Source organism: Galendromus occidentalis, unplaced genomic scaffold (genome assembly GCF_000255335.2).
Source record: "Galendromus occidentalis unplaced genomic scaffold, Mocc_1.1 scf7180000076583, whole genome shotgun sequence".
NCBI lineage: Eukaryota > Metazoa > Arthropoda > Arachnida > Mesostigmata > Phytoseiidae > Galendromus > Galendromus occidentalis.
This window is the reverse complement of record NW_003804572.1, coordinates 408,047-428,511: the sequence shown is the minus strand read 5'-3', so window position 1 is coordinate 428,511 and position 20,465 is coordinate 408,047. Positions and strand designations below refer to the sequence as shown.

The 20,465-nt window shown below is 50.9% G+C and overlaps 2 protein-coding genes across 2 annotated transcripts; one reads left to right on the top strand and one right to left on the bottom strand.

The window, feature by feature from the left end:
* The first annotated feature begins 9,699 nt into the window (after positions 1 to 9,699).
* Positions 9,700 to 14,180, top strand: Lnk (SH2B adapter-like protein Lnk). The gene is given in 12 exon segments (XM_029110483.1): positions 9,700 to 10,054; positions 10,238 to 10,411; positions 10,835 to 10,945; positions 11,416 to 11,682; positions 11,814 to 11,908; positions 12,060 to 12,142; positions 12,261 to 12,376; positions 12,544 to 12,636; positions 12,719 to 13,027; positions 13,127 to 13,235; positions 13,425 to 13,692; positions 13,728 to 14,180. Coding segments are annotated over 12 exon segments (1,947 nt in total). The 5' UTR covers positions 9,700 to 9,928; the 3' UTR covers positions 13,924 to 14,180.
* A 1,204-nt stretch (positions 14,181 to 15,384) lies between these two features.
* On the bottom strand, positions 15,385 to 19,920 carry LOC100904307 (elongation of very long chain fatty acids protein 7). Its single transcript, XM_003739685.1, has 4 exons — positions 19,766 to 19,920; positions 19,308 to 19,680; positions 16,308 to 16,942; positions 15,385 to 16,095 (listed from the first exon to the last, which is right to left on the bottom strand). Exons 3-4 carry the CDS (start codon positions 16,908 to 16,910, stop codon positions 15,895 to 15,897), a joined length of 804 nt encoding a protein of 267 aa, XP_003739733.1. The 5' UTR covers positions 16,911 to 16,942; positions 19,308 to 19,680; positions 19,766 to 19,920; the 3' UTR covers positions 15,385 to 15,894.
* Between the last annotated feature and the right edge of the window lie 545 nt (positions 19,921 to 20,465).

Sequence of the window (20,465 nt, the reverse complement as noted above, 5' to 3'; positions counted from 1 at the left end):
TCAACGCCTTCTTCCCGTCTCTGCCTCTGGCAACGCAGAACGGTTAGTTTGCGCCAAAATTAATCTGACAGAACGAGATGCTGACAGGATCTCGAACGTTCCCTATTCATCGTGATGCTCTATGGACGAGACCCTTGATCGTTCCAGACAACGAGAGCGAAATCACTGTCGATGGTGACTTCCGATTGCTCTTGAAGAAATTCTTCAAGAAGGATGCTGTCACGAAGTTGAAGGCTCTCGAGGAGTTCGTGGCCCTCATCGGCACGAAATCAGAGGAAAGTCTTTTGGGAGTGCTCCCATTCTGGCCGAGACACTTCAGCAGACTGGGAATGGTAAGTCCGACCTCGCGAACTCGTCAGAACCTTCCTGGTCAACCCCGCCGGATCCCCCACCATGCTTGCTTACCTTCCGGTGTTGTAGGACATCGATCGACGTGTTCGGGAAAGCACGTTTTCCGCGCATCGACACCTCTGTCTGAAAGTTGGCAAAAACATCGCCCCTTATCTGAAGACGATCCTCGCGCCCTGGCTCGTCGGTCGCTTCGATCCGCACGGGCCGGCTGCGTCAGCAGCTGAGAGAAGCTTCAATGAAGTCTTCCCTGAACGGAAACACCGCGATGTCATAGTGTTCTACCTCACGGACACGATCGAGGTTTGTCTCGAATGGCTACGTGTCGGTGTGAATTAGAGCTCTTGAATGATATGAACTTACGAGGAGTGCTTGAATCTGAAGACGCATTCTCTCGTACGCAGCAATTCCGTCGCAACCTGTTCGAGATCACGGTGGCGACCGTCGCAGACTCTCAGGATCTCACGGCGGAGGAGAAAGTCATCAAATTGATAGCTCTTCAGAGCGGTACACTCCAAGCGCTGCGATACGTGTTGGAAGTTTCGGTGAGCGCCGACCAAAGCCACGAGAAGAAGGTGAGTCCATGAGGCCTCGATGTGTGGTGACAATTCCGGCTCTGCCCTTGCTGAGGAGCGATATCGGAGGATATCGTGTACGCTCGTGATTGTACCTCCTCAGATTATCCATAGGCATGGGGCTCCCCTCATCGGGGTCCCTACTCATTCGTACTCTCAAACTTCAGATTGAGCCGTGTCTGGATCTGATAAACGACCCTGACATCTGCCGCCTGGCGAAGAACGAGCATGCCGTAGTTCAGCGATACTTCTACGAGCTCATCAGCGTCAGTATAGAGAAAGCTGTCCTCAGAGACTTTAGGTCGGTCACCGGCTTGACCCTCGGTCGCTTAGCCGGAAGCGAGGTGAGTCGTGCTTGCCAACGTATGAACGTACAAACGTACGATATGGACGGGAATGGAGTCCTTACCTGTGCTGAGCTGATTCGCTCTCCATATTTCGACTTTCTCTCCCGTAGGATCCTTTGACGTGCTCGGCGATTTGGCAGACCACCGTGCAATTAGTGGTCGCGCATCCAGAATGTTGGTCCTACGTCGCTTTCGAGAAACAAGTGCTCCCACAGCTGAAGCTAGTCATCAAACGAAGGGGTTCCGGGAGTCCCCAGAGTATTTTTCAAGCCGTGCTATTGCTATTCGCAAAAATGCCTGACAATCCCAAGTGAGTTTTGCGCGATCCTCCGTGGGGAATCTGCGCTAGGTATCCGTGAATGAAGATGCAAAAATTCATGATAGAATGTCACATCAATTTACCATACTATAATGAATGAATATTAATATTATAATTATTACTACTTCATTGAATAGATATTTCCTATCATTGATGATTTTATCAATTCTCTTATCCATCCTTGTGGGAACTTCGTATTCCAGATACCGATTGGCGGTCTTGAATTCCCTGAAAGACTGTCTGACCGAGAATGTTACGACGCAAACATCGGTGGGAGAATTGGGAGCAGCCGCGAGGGCTTTTTTCGAATGCTTGCGCTACGCCATTGTCCACTTCACAGTCGATTCTGCGGGAGTTCTCCAGCTCATCGGGGACCATGTGAGTGATGAACCAGTTTTCATGACCCGGCCATAGTTCCACGCGAAGCTGGAGCCTGTCCGAGACTAGCAGCCTCCATTGAAAATTTCAGCTTCTATCACTTCTCCGGAAAATGATAGCGATAGAGGACACTGCTGTCATTAGAGTCCAGCCGATAGTTTTCAAGGAAACACGCTCTCTGCTGAGTTACCTGCGGAAGAACTCTGATGGAAGTGGAAAATTCGCTGTCCTCGGTTAGTGGGTGCGAGATAAAAGTCTGGCTCCGATGTTGCAACTTCCGTCATTCCTCATCGCTCTGATTCTTTTACTGAGAGTTCAAAAGTGCAATCTCTGGTCTTTCCATTCGACAGAATCAATCTATCGCGATGTTTATGCGATAATCATGGATTCTCTGGATTCGAGTCACAAAAATGCAGTGATCGCTCTACACTGGCATCTCAACTCTGCTGCGGAATCTCTCGGGGTGGGTCACTCACGTTCCGATCTCAATCAAGAGCAAAAGATTCGTTGAAATGTATGCCCTGTGAAGACTCACCCGAAAGGATTCTTCAGGTCAGGAGAACTCTTACCTTCGCTGAGGGTGGCGACCAGCAAAGAGGCAAGAGAAGATCTACCCTGACTCCGAACGAAGACCTCGTCGACTGGAATCGGGCTTTCCTCTGTCGAGTTCTCACTCTATGCTCCTCGAAGTCGGATGAAAGCCTCTTCAAACTTCTCGGGAACTCGTTCCCCGCGTACTTCGACCAGGAGTCGAAGGAGTTCTTCGCCGAGGTGAGCGAGGACCGAGGCGAGATTCGGTCGCTACCAACGATCTCAATCTCAACTCCGATCTAATCTCTTCGGAATCGTTCGAGGAAAGTTCCTCGAAGATGAATCAATCATGCTAACTGAGTGAATCTCTTCCTTCAGAATGGATTCGATGACGAATGGCTCCGCGAAAACGTCGAGAAATGGCTCGAGGAGGAAGCAGCGGTCAGAACCGCTGTGGAAATGCTGCTGACGATAGCAAATTCCAAACCGGAGAACGGTGTGGCGGAGATCGTGAGAATGTGTGAGGTGAGAGAATCTTTCTCCCCGAGAAGCCGTCCGCGAGACTCGAATACTTGACCCATCGGATCCCCCTTTCTTTTCAGGAGAAGCCGCAACTTTTGTTGACAATCCTCGACCAAGCCTCTGAGTGCTCCTGCGAGAGGTTCCAGCCGATCCTATCGACTATCTTCCATACCGAGTCTTTCGTGGATACGATAAGCAATGAGCTGAAAGGGCCACGCAAGTGGGAGATCGTCGGAAGTTGTCTATCCTCGCCTCATTTCTTCTCTGGTGAGTTCGAATCCTATATGTTGACCTGAGTTGCCGTGAATATCCCAATGACAGACCCTCTCTCGAAGAAAAAATCCTTTCGATACACACCCGCCCCCTAACGCAAGGTCCCGATTCGTAATCATCAAATGAGATCTTGTGAACATTGTGAGGAATAAGCTGATACATACGTCATCGACACTGCTGCTATTGTGTGATGATTTTCGAGCTCTACATCGAAAGCACGCCCTTCCCCACGATTCTGTTATCGCTCTCCCGACACGAAATCTTTCTTGAAAGATCATAGGCCCCCCTTCGATAGCAGCCCCCCGCCGGAGTAGACATATGAAAAATAGAAGCACGGGTCACTACTGGTGGATTTATGGTATGCGCTGTCTGATATCATCCGCGGCTGGAGTGGGTCGTAAGCGACTTAACGCGGGATCGTGCGATTGCAGATTCCCTCATCGACGAACTCGTGATCGCTTTGATTGAAGACATTGAGACGATTCTCACCGAGCAAGAATGCGACTTGAATAAAATCGAGCTGAGTAACAGTCTCACTAAAATCTCAGCATCGGACGAGATGACATGGAAGCGACCGGTAATCATACTTTTCGATCATAAGAATTCCCAGAGCAATCAGGATATTGAAAATGTTAATGAACGATCGCACATATTTCCCGCAGAACTTCTCGACTCTGGTGTTTCAAATATATCGATTATCTGTCCAAACCCTCGCTGAGCTCGAAGAAGCCTCGCAAGCGTCACAGGGCATTGCCAAAAGAATGCAGGAGACTTGGGTGACAGCTCTTGCAACTGACTGCGAAGAAAGTCGGAATTGCCGTCATCGAGTCATTGCCGATCTCAAGCAGAAAATATTGGACCCGTCTCCGATCGAAATGTGAGTGGATTCAGAATACCGTCGGAACTGCGACGGTTCGCTCTTCGATTCGGGCTCAGGCAACGGAGTCGATAAATCCTTACGGTATTCCAGCGCCTCCGTAGTGGAAAGCGTCTTGAGCTTGCTGACGAACAAGTCTCTTGAGGAGGACTTCCAAGTGCTGAGAGAACTTATGCCAACCTCGGAGGAATTCGATCGGATGTGTCGTGAGTGCAGGTTGGTGGCAAGGCGTCAGGTTTTCATAACGGAGAATCGTGAGAAGATTTTCCCGATTCTTCATCCCAGTGAATTCGCAGAATATCGGATTGGCTTGCGAGCGAGAGATTGCGGCAGAAGGATTTCGAGCTCCTGATCATTCACGGAGACAGCGAATATATGTCAGAGCCAGGTGAGTTCCTTGCAGCTGCTCTCGAGCGGCCTCCATCGCAGACCGGTTCAGGCTGTTAACGTGGTTGCGACGAATTGTTCTCTTCGCAGAACACCGGAAATTGGTCTCCGCCTTCATTACCTTGTTCGAAATCTGCGAGACGAAGAATGCTTTCGAGCTATTCGACGTGAATCATCTCCTGCTCATCGACCTCATTGATGTGCGTATGCTTCTCCTCGCTCAAGAGGAACTCACGTTACGCGAACGGAGCTGAGACTGATTTTCTTTTCTTCCAGCCTCAGCCGAGGTTCAAGCCCGTGATGAATTCTCTCCTGGCCAACGACAGAGTTTTAGAAAAGGCTGTCAAGAGTCTGTGCGCACAAGACGGTCTGCATTGGACCGCGGTCCTGTATAGCTTGATGACCCTGACCGGCATCCGCTTGCCGAAGAATTCCTGGCTAAAAGATGAATGCAGAGCATCGCTGAAATGGGTATGGTGTTCAGCCTTGAAGCATCGGAACAAGAATCGAAAAGTTGGAGCGCTATGGTGATTTCGGTCTCTGATCGCGAAAAAATATCGCAGGTCTGCATTAAACACGCTGACAGCGAGGAAGATGTAATGGACTTCTTGACCGTGTCGCTCGAACGCTCAGACCCCTCCGCGAATCCGGACCCGACAAATCTATGTCTGAGCATGGCGTGAGTCATCAAAACATAAGTCACACAACTTGATCCGAATTTGTCCCGAACAAGATTGATCATGAGAAGATCTTTCGAAGCCCGGGCTCGTCTGCATTGTAGTTCCCTTCCTTAGGTGCCTCCGCAAGGCTTACAGCGAAAGATCGAGTGATGCTGTTGGACGGCTTGCATCATACATCAGAAATTCATTCGAGGTCCACGCGGATCTTTTCGACACTTCTCGGTAAGCTCGGGGGGAAGTTCGGCCAATACAGGTCGAGGACTCCTCATGCTGTGGGGCGATCCCCCGGAAATCCGAACACCGTGGAGTTGACAGAAAAATTCCCGTCGATTTTCAGGCCGGACAGCTGGCACTTGTCCGTTTTGTCATTCCTGTCGTTCTTCGGGACATACCGGATGAACTTCGGCGGCTTGTGCGGGGAAGATTTTGACTGTATCTTGACCGTTGTCTGGAATATGATCGAAAATTTTCCCTGGCGCGACGCCGAGAGCAAATCCAACTTGGCTCTTTCCACGGGAATCAGCCTCTGCGAAATCGCAATCCAAGTATCGGATTTGCTTGCGACGGGGAACGAAAGTCTCCTAACCGAAAAAACTTCTGAACGGGGAAACTGCTTCATCAAGGCCGTCATCGAGGCATTGGTTCCCACGTTCCAGACAGGTACGAAGTCAATTTTCGAGAAGATCGCTGAGAAATGAAGCTTTCAGGCTCAAGCGAGTTTCCTCATCCACGATTCCCTGTTGCAGAATCGGAGAACCCATGGCAGATGCCCGAACTTCTCCTGCAGAACGTCGCAAACGTTTACGTTTCTTTGGACTCGGCTCTCTTGGGAGATTTCTGGACATCGCAGAAGGAAAGCCCTTCCATAAGAGATATCATGGCCGTCCTCTGTGAGAAGATGCAAGTCAAGCGGCTCTCTCTCCAGCTCGCGGCCTATGCTCTGACTTTGAAGTATGTGGACTCCTTTGGATGACTCCTTGTAATTGTGATCGGCTTAGACATTCTTGAAGGGCTCATCGAGTCGATAGGGCTCAACCATGGTCTCTACTGAATCGACGCGGCTCGGGGGTCTTATGGTTATCATGTGTGCTTACAGCACCATCATTGAGACTCTCAACATGCCCGAAGAAGATGAGGACGACGAGAGCGACCTGCACGAGCCAGTAAAGATCGATCCGATCCTATACGGATTCCTGCAGGTCAGGAGAGGGCCACCTCTTGAGGAATATTCTCACCGCATTCGTCAGCTATGCGAGGCTCCCCACATTCTATGTCGATCTTCAATTTACTTATGTATATACGAAAATTCGTCACTCGGATGAAAACTTCCTTGATTCACAGGACATGTCAAGCTCGCTGGCGATACTGAAGAAGTCCCATGGGGGATTCCGGTCGTGGGAGCTTCACGACGAAGAGGATTTATGCGTTCTGAGTGCTTACATCTTGGCCATGTCGACAACACTGCTCTTCTGCAGTCACGTCAATACGGAGGTGAGCAAGAGCTCCCAAGCGCAAGGGACTGCACGGCTCCTGGGTCTCCGAGGCCACGAGAAGGAACGTTCCACATGAGTGCACAATTTCACCTTCCGCATCTTTTGCAGGAACGATCCGCCTATTTCGAGTATGTGGACGAGCAAGGTCACTGGGAACGGTACTTGAACCTCTTGCTGGAATTTGTCCCGGATCAACCGCCCCCCAATGCTTTCCTCGAGAGTGCCCTCCCACGTAGGTCAAACAATCCCGAATAGGCTGAAGCGGTGGCGTAGTGAGCGGAGCTTCCGCGATCCTACTCCCGCTCCTTGCGCGAGAATCCGTTCTGAAGCTTGTCTATCTTCGCGTGAAAACACTTGGCACTGTCTTCGATCTTACGAATTTAATTTCGAGTATCGGATCCTATCGGCGCATGTTTACAGATTGAAGAATCTCGATTCCTCCCCAGGGAAGTTCGACTTCACGCATCTTGTCTGCTGGGCTCTGTTCGATGTATCGGCTCGAGCTCCTGGCGTAATGAAGTCTTGGTACACGAAGCTCAACGACCACAAGAAGGAGAGTCGTATGAAGAACTTGATGACTAAATACGTCTCCCCAACCCTGATAGGGAGGTGGGTCCAAGTTGATCCATAGCAACTGAATCCTATTCGATGATCTCGCGGGTTTCCCGAAGGTGATCAGCGATCACCAACGGGTGAGTCTGTCGACTCAGCAGGGCTCTTTTCCAGGGAGCTATCGAAAGCACAGAAAACGAGCGAAGAGCCCGATAACATGACACTGAGCGTTTTGAATACCACGAGAGAAATCGTGGCTCGGTACACCCTCGAAGACATCGGGAGAACCTGCCAGGTTTCGGTACAAATGGAATCCTGCCATCCTTTGAAGTCGATGCGCATATCTTGTGAGTTTTTTGCCTCCAACTCGGATCAGCTGCTCATGCCAGGGGAAAATTGGGCTCACCTGTTTGAAAACATGTTTCATCGCAGATGACCCGGACAAAGTCACCGGATCGAAGGCCATGTGGCAGAACTTGATACGACAGCTCAATACTTTCTTGCACTCCTCGGATGGTAGCATCGTTGACGCCCTGAGAGCTTGGAAAGGTGAGCTTCTCGAACCTCAAAGCGACGGTTCTGCTCGCAGGGATCTCGAGCCTGAAAGGAAGTGTCCGCTGGGAACCAAGCAGATGATCGGAGATTGTTTTCTCTTCACAGAAAATCTCGATCGGAAACTCGAAGGCGGGAAGGAGTGCTGCATATGTTATTCGGTTCTGCATGCAGCCACCCTGAAACTGCCGAATTACCCGTGTAATACCTGCAAATATCGCTTCCACAAGGCTTGCATGGTCAGGACTTTTACCCTATCGATGAATCTCTCATCCTCTATGGGACACTCTAACAATATTTTAACGGGCGACCCATATTCATTTCAGTACAAATGGTTCAGACAGGGCAATGCAACGTGTCCCCTATGCAGGTCGGCGCTCGAGTAAAAGAATCTTGGACTGTGATAAGATATATCGTCTCAATAAACACCTTTCAACACCGAGCTTGGCTAGTTTCTCCCTAGACCCTGGATCGGGCCGTCCCGGAGAGTAAGTCCGGAGTTCCCTCCCTGCTGCGTCTCCCAGACGGGTCCCCATCCGGGAGAGACCCCGAATGATGGTGCCTGAGAGGCGCGTATTAAGAAATTCGTTTCTGGGTAGGTAAGGAACCCCAAGCTGAGCCTTTCGAGGTAACGATCTCCGATCGCGATGAATAGGTCTGATCAACTGACCGACCTTCGACTCGAGCTACCTAGATCGAATTTCAACCTCTCTCGACCTGAGTTCCAACTAATCGTTTCTCCCGTATAATCATGGCTCCTCAACCTTCAAAACTGGCTCTGACGCTCGGAAGTTTCTCCCCGACTTCCTCTGTCCGAAACATGTTGCGCTGGGGTGTCTCCGGCCCTCTCTGAAGGCATCCAGCGAGGGATGCCGAAGGATCCGTCGCGGCCGTGAGCTCCGGTCGATCCGGAAACTCGCCGAGCCGCCGATATCCCATGAGCTTATGAGTTTTCTTTGTCAGCTGTTTGAGGGGATGTATCGATTTTCTTCCCGGAGGAGCGGTGTCAGAATGACACGCGGTCATGCATTCTCTATATACCGTTTCTCCAATCATCTGGTGGCTGCTGGCCTCGCTGTTCTCTCTTCCTTGATACTTCTCCACTTTCGAATCCTACCACCAGCGCTTATCCCGGTGCAAAATTGACCCGCTCCGCAGAGAACCCACCCGCGCGCTGGAGAGTTCGGGACCGTCGCAGCTGATTGAAAATGGCTCACGATCCTGCACGGTCTCGGATGCAGCCCGATTCCTAGTCGAACCCCGAGAATCATCCTGCCAAGAATCCGCGCACCATTGAGGGAACCTTATCCGTATCCGTTGTCGTCAGGTATACGTCGAGAATTTCAGTCAAACCGATTCGGTCGTATGGACTCGGTCAATCTCCTCTGCCGGTTTTTGGACCGGCGCCGTGCTCGTCGGAGGCGCACTTCTCACCCGCCTACTTTTCGGAAGTCCCGAGATTCCTCTCCATTTCGATGAGGATCTCGTGATTCAAGAGTGGAAGGAAGGAGACACTGATGCTCCGGGATATCGTAGAGCGAAGGCCGCCTGGCCCCCTTCGACTTCCCAGCAGAGATCATCGACATCATCGAACGCACTCCCCACTCCCCTCCCGAGAGAGATTCCATTTTTGTGGAACTCCAACCCACAGTCGCATCAGAAGCATTTCTCCGAAATCTTGTTCGCGGACAGTTTGACGCTTTTTCGGACCGACCTAGTACCACAAGAGGGTGTGCCGTGCATCTGCCCCCGCGTGCGGAGCGACAGAACATACTGTTTATATTGTTGTTGTGGTGTTGCTGCCACAGCTATTGTCCAAAGAGCGTGTGTGGGGTGAGTGCTATTTGAAAATCGAAGACATGTTGTTGGGGAGTGGAACTCAGCTCCCTGCCCACGATCCCCGATCGAGACCCATGGATGTTCGCTGAGGAGGCCCTCTCGGATGGGAAATCTCTTTCGGGATTCGCCGCGCCACACCAATTATGACGGCATCATTTCTCAACGAGACAGTGTTTCCTACGAACATATTATCCATCAGTCGCTCGTGCGACAGTAAAGCGTGAGCGTGTGGCTCGCAGTACTAGTCAACTTCAGATGGAAATCAGTCATTGGATAGATGATCTCGCTCAACAGCTTGGGGAGCAAGCTTTGACCCGCTTATCAGATCGATGTACACAAAGCACAGAGGAACACCTGCAGAGGCTCGCTGATCGCTTCAAGGTACGCTTTTCCAGAGAGTAACTCGCTCCACTTACTTAGTGAGGGCCGATTCCGGTCGTTACCCCGTTCCGTGACTAGATTATCTCGAGTTCGAATGTTCGTTTTATTTTCACGGTCTTCCGGATATTCGGATCCGGGAGTTTTTGGAGGGAAGACATTGAGAGGCTCGGGACTGCCTTACAGGAATTCGTACTCCGGAGTCTTGAGCACGAACAGGCCGGAGCAACTCAAGCTTCTCCCGGAACACAACGGGATGTCGGCCCGCAGCGAATTGACGCACCCCAGCGTGAGGATAATGCGCAGCAAAATTCAACGGCACAGGAAACCGCTCAACAAGCCCCTGGGACACAAGTCAAGGTAATTCGTGAGATACGAGATGTGTTCTACATGGGCAGTTTTACGCTCGCTGCAATCGAACTGCGTGGAACTCGAGGAGTCGGAGACACTCCAATGGAATGTAGTCCTGCGGCTGAGGGAATTCCGGAGAGAATTGAATCATGAATTGTTGTCATGATGACGAGAGGAGTCCCACTCCATGACCGACGCGCGTTCGAGAGCTCCGTCAAGAGATCGAGGCTGATCGGGAATTCAGCGAAGCCGATTAGATGATTTCGCTCTCTTCCCTCATATCGGTAGAGCGCTGCTTCGAGTTTGCCTGATGTGCGGTGCACGTCGACATTGCTCCAGTACCCACATGGGGGTTACGCGTCTAGGCTCCCGGAGTATTCACCCAATCTCGTCCAGGCGTATCGACTGACTGAGTGGATTATCATTCTCCAGGAGGAAAAAATCAACGAGAACTACTCGAGGCTGGTGCCGACTGAGGATGCCGACTGCTCGACGATGAGACCAGACAATGAGTCGCGAATCGCTTCCGGATCAGGAGCTCAGGCAAGAAACGTCCATTTCTTTCCATGATTCTTTTCCTGGAGCTTGCTGATCCAGTTCGCTTTGGAGGCGTACTGAAGAGATGACTTGTCCGACATGGATGGCCAATCGGGTGGGGATTCGCTGTGAGAGAAAATTTTCAACCGTCCTTTCTAAGGGGAGGAATAAGAATCCGTGGTGGGAACAGGTTGATTCTCATTGCGGGACCGTGGAGGGCCTTGAGGCTTTCCTCTTCGTGAATGACGCGGCTGTTCGCGGCAGGTCTCCCAGTACCGAGAGGCTCCATTGAACTCGAGACAGATCTGCGAAGTTGTCGTCCCCTGCATACGTCCTTCCCGCTCCCCTGCTCCGGCGCCAAGTGGGGCGGGCCTCGGTCTGCGCCTGATCCTTGACACGATGGGGCCATCTGATTCCGAGCGGAGAGTCATCATCATGACCCGAGCTCTGTTCACTATCTGTCTTTATCTATTCAGGGTCTAGCTGATTTGGTCTCTCCGTCGACGTCGTCCAGTTTGAGCGACAAGGTCCTGCCCTCGACCGTCGAAGGCGTGCCGAGAGTGCGGAGTCGATCAGCGACGTTTTTTCGTCATTTTTCGTTCCGAGGCTTGAGACGGAATCTTTTCAGCAATGGTACTCGAAAAGAGGAAGAACGCACAGAGACGACGGAAACTTCGGGTGTTGCCGGTGTTTTCGATAAGCCGCTCAAGGGTGTCCGATCCAAAAGCGATCGCTCAAAACAAGTGAGTTGCGCCAGATCAGCGATACAGGTGCTCACCAAGCTCCTCTTGAGCTAATCGCTAATCGATCCCGATTGTAAGACTGAACAACCATTTGTTCGTAATCGCTTAACGAGATTGATGTTCTCCCTTAGCATCGCATACTGGTCGAGTGTTTGAAAGAAGACTTGGTCGACTTACTGTCGCCCGATGATGATTCGACAAATGTTCGCGGCCATAAATGGATGAGGTGAGCCAAGAGAATCGTCGAAACGCTGCGCTGCACGGATTTCTCGATTCGTCACGTCTCAACAACGCCTGGTAGCGGGCCCCAAAATCAGAACGCTTGACCGATATGACGGGACTCTGGAGTCCTCCTGAGCGATAAATACTTTTTCCAGATGTCGAATCGTCTTAGTACGAGCCGCGGCGGGATATATGGTAGAGTTCTACGTTCCTCCTAAAGCATTCAAAGCCAAAAAAGGCGAGTGAATTTTCCTGTTTTTCCCTCTGCATCGCCACCACTTCAGTCGACTGTAGTATAATTATTATTTTCGAATGTTTGTCCCATCTGAATGAGTATCCGTCTCTCGTCTCCGCAGGTGTTTTCTGTTTCCTGCTCACCGAAGTCCGCGAAACCACGGCTCTCGAGATGCCTGATCACGAGTATACCTTCGTCCTCAGGGCACAGTCGCCGTCTAGCTCCGACGACACTTTCGTAAGTTTTCCCGTCTTGCCGCCCTTGGAGCCGAGCCCGAGTTCTCGCACTCTGATGGGGCTCTCCCGGGGAACGGAGCTCCCGACCGGGCTCTTCGCTCTCGAGGAGCTAGCTGGAAGAGCCATGGAAGCCGATTCTATCTTGATTTGATTTTCTTTCTCCCGAAGTCGAACGAGTACATCGTGCAGGCAACGGACCAGTCTTCCATGAGATCGTGGATCACAACGCTGAGGCATTATACGCAGAACAAATCTATTGACGTGAGTTAGATTTCTCATATTGAGATAATTTTCAAGAAGCCTCATGAGCATTGACACATAAGAACGCTTTCGTATTCCTCAGCATTTGGCCAGAGAAACCTCGATCTCAACGATACCCGGTTCCTCACCACCGAACCTTCGTCCGAGATCGGGGACTTCGACATCGGATACGTTGAACAGATTGCGGGAGCAAGCGTCTAAGAGCCGCCAACCACCTCTGGAAGATTCGCCGTTGCCTCCTCCAGCGAGTACGAGAGGCCTCGTTTCGCTGTCCGATCAGACGAATCAGCAAAATCTTCCTCCCTTCCCAGAGCCTCCGGTTGTCGACAGCGGGGAAATTCTCCAACAGCTGGTGGATTATCCTTGGTTCCACGGAACCCTGTCCAGACAGGTACGTTTCCGCCTTGTATTTACTGGTCAGCATTCATTACGTCTCCGGACGATGAAGTATCGAGCATTGAAACTAAAACCGAAGGGACTCGGATTTCAGGATGCTACTCAGCTGGTTTTGCGTGACGGGACGTCAGCACACGGTTTCTTTTTGGTACGACAGTCGGAGACTCGCAAGGGCGAATATGTACTCACATTCAACTTTCAGGGTGAGCGATATCTTGTGATTGCCTTATTTCCGAAAATTCATTCTACGTAGGGTTGCAAGATGGTTTGAATCCGCTCGGAAATTGGTCCCCCGCCCTGTGTGTGATCTCCTGGATTCTCGGTTCGGTCCGACGGAGCCCAATATTCTTTCCGGCTTCCATTAAACGCTATGCCTCTACTCTGTCTTGCAGGTCGCGCGAAGCATCTCCGCATGACGATAAATTCCGAGGGAATATGCCATGTTCAGCACCTGTGGTTCCAAAATGTTTTCGACATGCTAGAGCACTTCCGTCTCCATGCAATTCCTTTGGAGACGGGGGGAAGCTCGGATATCACTTTGACCGAGTACGTTCTAACGCAGCCATTCATCGTGCACATGCCTCCAACGGAAGGCACCGCAGACAGCGACGACCAGCCCAGAGCAACGGGTTATGAGGTCAGTATTTCCGGTCTTCTTGAGCAAGAAATCCAGATCGTGTCTGCAATTTTACCAGCCAAATCGCTTTCTCTTGACTGAATTTCCGTCATTCCTAGGTGGGCGTGGACAGTCTTCAGAGCTCCTGGGGTGGCTCGGTTCGGCATCGGGTCGTCTCGCTGGAGAATATCGTCAGTTCCTCTCAACAGACACCGCACTCGAATAACCATCCTCCTAAAGGCCGTGCCGTTGAGAACACGTACTCCTTCGTCTGAAGGATCCCCGACGCCATTCGAGTTCGGATCGAGTTTTTAGTCCACGTTCCCTCCAGCGGGCGAGAATCCTCCGTCCGTTTCACATCGCAATGTTATTCCGATAATATATATTTTCGAGGGACTCTCCAGGAAACGAGCAGCTCCACTCTGCTGATTGTGTCGATGAAGAAATGATGTGACATTGTGTGGAAGAACAGCTGGTGCAAACAAAGCATATATTCTGTCTCGAACGATAATTTGTTCGACTCGAAATCAACTTGTTTTCACTGCGATGGGAAGTCAATCCGAGAGCATGATTGCGTTGAAATTTCCAGAGATATGCGAAGGAGGAGGCGAACCGCACATCAGTGCCGATATTTTGAATTGCAAATGAATCGTCGGACCGGTCGGTCACGCTCGTCGAAGACACATTACGCAAGAGAATTCTGTTCCTTTTTCACTGAGAACGGAAGTCGACTTCTTCCGAGATTGATCGACTTTCGGTCCCTTACGCAAGACTTCACCACGCGTGGAATTTCGATAGAGCTTCATCTTAGTTTTGAGGGATAAGATCTTCCGCGGTCTTGAGCTTAATGCATGAATTCCGACTATCTCGTTCCGGTCGTGTAATCTAAGTTTCCGCAATAACGTCAGGAGGAATCGGGAAGGACGATGGCGATTCCTCCGAACCCGAAATTTCGTATATCCCGTTCGGCCGCTGTAGGCGCAGTCCCGTGCCAGAGACCCTCCGAAGAAGAAGTCATCGTATTCGGGAGAGAAATGGAAGCATGCAGCAGGGGTGTTGTCGGAGCGACTGATCCGTCGGTATCCGGAAAACCTGACCGGCGGGAAGACATGATGTCACTGGGGACGGCACAAGGTGATAGCTTTACGGTCAAGGTCGAAACACTTTATCGTCGCGGACATCGTCCACGAATCTCAACATCATTGCGATACGTTCCAGAATTTTCTGACTATCTCCGGCTTCCAGGACGAGCGCGAGCCAGAACGAGAACAAAACTAACGGACGCGAAGAGCCGCAGCTAGAAGAGAGGACTTCGCCTAGCGGTGATAGCGCGACGCCAAGCTAAGATTCGCTCGATAAAGAAAAAATCACTGCGATTGATTTGATCTTGAGCGTATTTAGTCGGTCTCTCTCGGAGTGAACGTATCTTATCCGATGCGGATTCGTCGCTATCATTCATCAAGCGGAAGCTGCTTCCAGAAAATTGTCGAAGTCAGTCTTCGGTCGCATGCAGCAGCGGTCTCACCAGAGGGAGTGCAATCTATTAGAAACAGCTGTGACTGAAGCGTGCATAACACTTATGTATTAAGGATCGCTCATCGGAACAGCTCGAGAAAAATCGGCGACCTATTATGCTATGGATTCTTCAACTGCGTCGCACGAGCTTTTACCTGACATTCAGCTCGAATGGCTCCGATGATTCGATGGGGAGAAATGGTCAATCCATAGAAAACCAATTTGATAATTGATTCCTCTGTACAGACGTCAGATACATTGGCGTTTTTATTCGAACATTCTTTCGATGCTTCCCGCGAGAATTCCTGAATAGAGCATAGTATGACATACCTCGCTGCTTGCGATATCTGTGGAATGCTGCTATGTTTCCATGGTCGATTCATGAGTAGAAAAACATTATTCAGGGCGTTCCATCCAAGTCGGTGATAGCAAGTTCGTATTTCGTTTTGGATTTTCAGCTATATCGTCCTCATCGTTTCTTATGCATTTTTCATCCTCGCCACATTTATCCACTCAATGGGTTCGTTTCGTTTTCGCTGCCTTATCCGAGGAGACACGAAGGCGTCGTATTCCTATGTTCCTCTTTTGGTTATCTTCTTAATCAGACTGCTCGTGGAAACGAACAGTATATCGGAGCCGATCCGCCGATGTGTAAACGCATAGAAACTATATACAATGAAGCGGGGGGTTTCGAGTAATTGTTTCTCTGACAAGTCGGTAGGTAAGGTCGATCAATTTTCCTTAACAGAGGCACCAGCGGCGTTTCGTTTAACAACATTTTTGTAACTTCGGATATAAAAGTTTAGAAAAAGTATAAGGATCGCCCCGATAGACGCCTGCCAAGTGTAGATAATTGACGATGGGTAACCGCAATTCCGGAACATTGGGACCGAGAGGTGAGCGATCATCAACACAAACTGGAAAATCTGCACCTGTAAGTTCAGAAGAAATATATCCTTATCCGATCGAACGCCATTGATTAGTTAAGTCAGTCAGCAGCGGCCCAACGAGCCGGGATCGTCTCCTCCGTCGTGCCGACCGCGTCCGGTATGGGGAGAGCCGTCACATCTGACCGGATGTGCAGGCCCTATAGTAGCTACGAGCTAGCAAGTCGAAAAATGATCAGACTATTCTAGATCATTACCTTGGTCAAATGTTTTTTCCACCAAAGATGCTTCTGCACTGCTGGTCCGAGCGTTGACAAAAAGTAGTATGAGTACATGATAGCGTGTACACAGGAATTTAAACACAGCGTAAAGATGACTAAATTTGTCAAGCCGTATATTGCTGATGCCCACGAAACACATACAACAATTACGTGATGAAAAATGTGGAGGAACGTAATTTGACGTTGTTTTTTGCGTAAGATGAAGAACACGGTATCCAGGAAGTCGATCACCCGAAGCCACCAGTAATAAAATGTTATGTCAAGCAGCTCGAGCGTGAGGCTGTCCTCGCGTCGGTCTGGAGGTGTGCATAAAAACGGTTGACCCATCCGAAAGTAAAAATGATGAGCAATTTTCACTGCGAACGTCATCGATGCCACGATTTGGAAAAGGTTATATGCGCGGGTCACGCCAGTCAGAGAGAACGGTTTTCTGTCTCTCATGAATCTCGGCCCCCAATTACACACGACATAAAGGTACAGTCCAACGATGCTCACGAGTGACAGAGGCTGCGCCGAAATCCATGTTTTCAATCTTGGATCACGCTCAAAAACGTATGTTTGCACCGACTCCATGTCCATCTTGATTTTCGGTTTATGCTTTTTCTTCGCTTCTGAAAAGCAAAGAAATGCACCGTTATCACAGGTGGCTCCCTTGCAGCCCTAACCGTCACGGCGGGTGCGAGACAGTCCGACTGACTGACTGACTGACTGACGGACGGACGCACGGTCAGACGAGTGGACGGACGGACGGACGGACGGACGGACGAACTGAGTGACTACTGATTGACTGCTTAGCTGTCTGACTGACAGACAGGCGAGCAGACTGGATCACCGCCCGATCGACTGGTTGTCTGAGCGACTCCTGACCCCTTCTTCTGACGCAGACTTCTTTTCGCCTCCTCGAACAACTCCTTCGCACTTAGACCCTGAAACTTCGCTTTGAGAGAGCGTTGTCTCTCACCCGTTTGTCTGACTGACTGACCACTCGCTCGTCAGACCTTCGGATCGTCGTCTACGGTTTCGCATTGAGTCACTGAATCGAGGAGAATGCATCCATAAAGTCGCCGGCTTCAAGTTTGCGCAATGAGCATTTTTTCTCCAACAAATTGAATCAGACAACGGCGCCGAAGTCGATCGAGTTCCCGGGCCAATGGAGACGGTGATAGAATCGGAAAAAATCTCTCCCATAATAATTCTTCTGACACTCGGATAAGCGGTCAAGTTCACACATGAATCGCGATCAGTGTTGCCGTCTGACGCCAGACGGTCATGCTCCTTGACGCTTGTGAAGAGAGGAATCATAAATCTTCCAGACTGTATCCACCGCAGCCAGGAAGTCCTCTTCACGTGTACGGAAGAGGCATACTATAGCCATTGCGGCTTGTGCTTTGCCGCTGTCTTCGGGGCCGCGGTCGCCGTCGTCGGTCGCCGCCGCTGCTATTACAGCCACCGTTTGTTTGTCTATAAGACGTCCATTCGTTGTTCTATCCGTTCAAGTGTGCGACGACAACGTCGGCGGTGGCAAGCAACCAGTAGACTGACGTCGGTGCCGACAGCGGCCCCAGTCACCGTAGCTTGCCCACGGATAACCTGTCACTTGCCTGCTTTCTCGTTCTGTCCGTTTTCCCGCGCGACTAAATGATCGAGGCTCGCCGAGCCATGCCATGCAATGCTCCTCTGGAAGCTCCTCCGCGATAAGTAACGCTTGCATGCGCGACAATATCGATATGAAAGAAGTCGGTCGAGAGAATAAGGAATTCACACGCTCCAAGGCTCCGGAAAAACAGCAAGCTCTGGGGTAGGAGCGATTCGTCCCGGGAGGAATATTAGAAGATCCGAACGTATTTCCACAGGAGCGAAAAGATAGCTGAACAAACTCGAGGCTTTCTCGTCTCTGCGGTCGAGAGTCTGAATGTGACGGCTGGCGGGAATACTAAGAACTTCATGCTTACCGAACTCAACGCTGGATGAGGGGGGCTATCGCGCGACCAAACATGGATCTAATCAAATGAGTACATTTACGGCACTGAGATCAAGAGCTAGAAAAAGAGAGAAGAAAATCTTCAGATGCTACGTCCGAGAAAGCCACCGCTAGCTAAGCGCAGTCGCGAACGTGGAAGCGACGGATGGGAAACCTAATACGGGCAGATGTCCGAGCACATCGCAACAAAAATTTTGAGAATTTTAATTGTCGAAATCGATATTTGTCCGACTCAATCGACCGAATGGACCCTTAAACGGGAAGTCCCGCGTCGGCAGCGACCCGACCGAGACCAGGCTTCGAAGAAACTCGACGATCATTCTCGATAACCCCATATGGAGGAAACGAAAATCGGGAGCCACAAGTGTTCAGCAGTCAGATCTCCCCGGATCACCGCACGTGAAGAAAAAAAACGTTGATTCACCTCACGGTCACGTTGTATGCGTAACTCGAACCACAGCTCCAGCGACACGGTCCTCTGGTTTATCGATTCACACCTCAACACACGCACATAATCATCAACGATCCCCTGATCGAAAAATACACGGCATCAAAAACACAGTTCTGGGGGAATTCCAAGAGAAGAAAACTCAGAAAGCTCCTATCTCCAAGAGCCGCAAACGTTGGAGAAGCACGTTTGTAAAGTTTCACGAAGATCTGACGCGACGGTCAAAACGAGGAATCGAGTCCATTCCCCGACTCACTCGTTGAATTTCGTGACAGCTGAGAGAACAGCTATCGGAGCAGCAGCAGCAGCAGCGGCCCGAGCATCGCCTGCTCCACCCACCGAGAGACCAAAGCTGGGTCTCTATCTCCTCAGCAGCAATGAAATATCCGCCGAAGATTCACTCACCTCACTCAGCGGTCAGTCGTGTGCGACTGCTTGCCGAAAAAACCGAGCGAGTGTGCTGAGAAATGAAGAGGCAGCGGCACCTCGTTCGAAACTATATGTTGAGGGAGTGTTCGGTCGACCGACGATTGTGTATTTCACTCACCGACGATGTTCGAACACGTCAGGAGAACACTCTCAACACGAAGCTTGGCCGGCCACCAAGTCCGCTTCAATCTGATCTGTCTTCTAGCGGCTCGTCGAAGCTCCAACCGATCCGGATGCTGCGGGTCAGCAGCGGCTAACACTGCTGACCACGGCTATCGGTGCCGTTGTTGTCGTCGTCGTCTCCGTAGACTCCGGTCCTCCGTTTGTTGTTACTAAGGCTCCCTCGCGGTGCTCTCTTGTGATGGCAACATCAGCGACCGACGACTTCAGTCTGGGCACAATGCGGAACGGCCGTGTGTGATCCTAGTCTTCTAGTTCGAGCGAGCGGGCTAGGGAGCCAGCCAGCGAGCGAGCGAAGAGCACTGTATTTCCTGCGCGTGAAGTTCAGCAGCTCTTAGCGACGTTGCAGCTGCTTCCGCAGCAATTCTTTCGGCCGTGTGTTACCGGAGCGCTTACCTCGCTGCCGAGGAATCAGCGACGAACCCGCCGACCACCAAGAGCTTGACAGCGGCCACGATCACAGCCACCAACACTACAGCGCTTCCAATAGGCTAGCCGAAGGCGGCAACAACGATGGCAACAACACTGCTTCTCTGCCCAGTCACCACAGCAGCAGAGGAGCCATAGCAGACGACGCGCCAAACTTATCGCTCCCTCCCTTACCCCACAACACTGTCCGCACGCGCGGTCGCACCAGGTCGTTCATCGAACTGTTACATGTACACATCATGCGATCGGTCGCCGCCGACGACGCTATTATCGCATTGGCGGCATAGGCTTGCAGAAGACGATGATCATGCGCAATCAAAGATTCTGTCGGGGCTCGGCGCCTATTTTTACATATTCCCCGACTTCGTCTTCTGAATCGATAGCTGCGAATGTCGAACTGGTAAGACCCGATTGAATCGGCCTCGGCTGGGAAAATCGTTTTCCGCTGACCGATCAGGGCATGACGATTTGACAGGACATAATGGTTCAGGGAAAGCCATGGCGTGAACGATTTTTGAATCTTCAAGCGGGATATGCGTGAAAAATATCCCTGAGGGGCCTTCGGCTGCGTTCTGGGGCCCGCGCTTCCAAGGGCGAGCTCAAATTTTTCTAAGCATTCAGAATGTTCGCCCCGGACTGACGCCGGATGGATTCCTCCCCGTACTCT

Excerpts from the sequence above, each read along its gene's own strand:
- LOC100904307 (XM_003739685.1), bottom strand. The coding sequence starts at position 16,910 with ATGGACATGGAGTCGGTGCAAACATACGTTTTTGAGCGTGATCCAAGA. Across the intron at positions 16,096-16,307 it reads GGAAAAAACATTTGACCAAG|GTGCAGATTTTCCAGTTTGT; the intron begins GTAATGATCTAG and ends CTGAACTTACAG.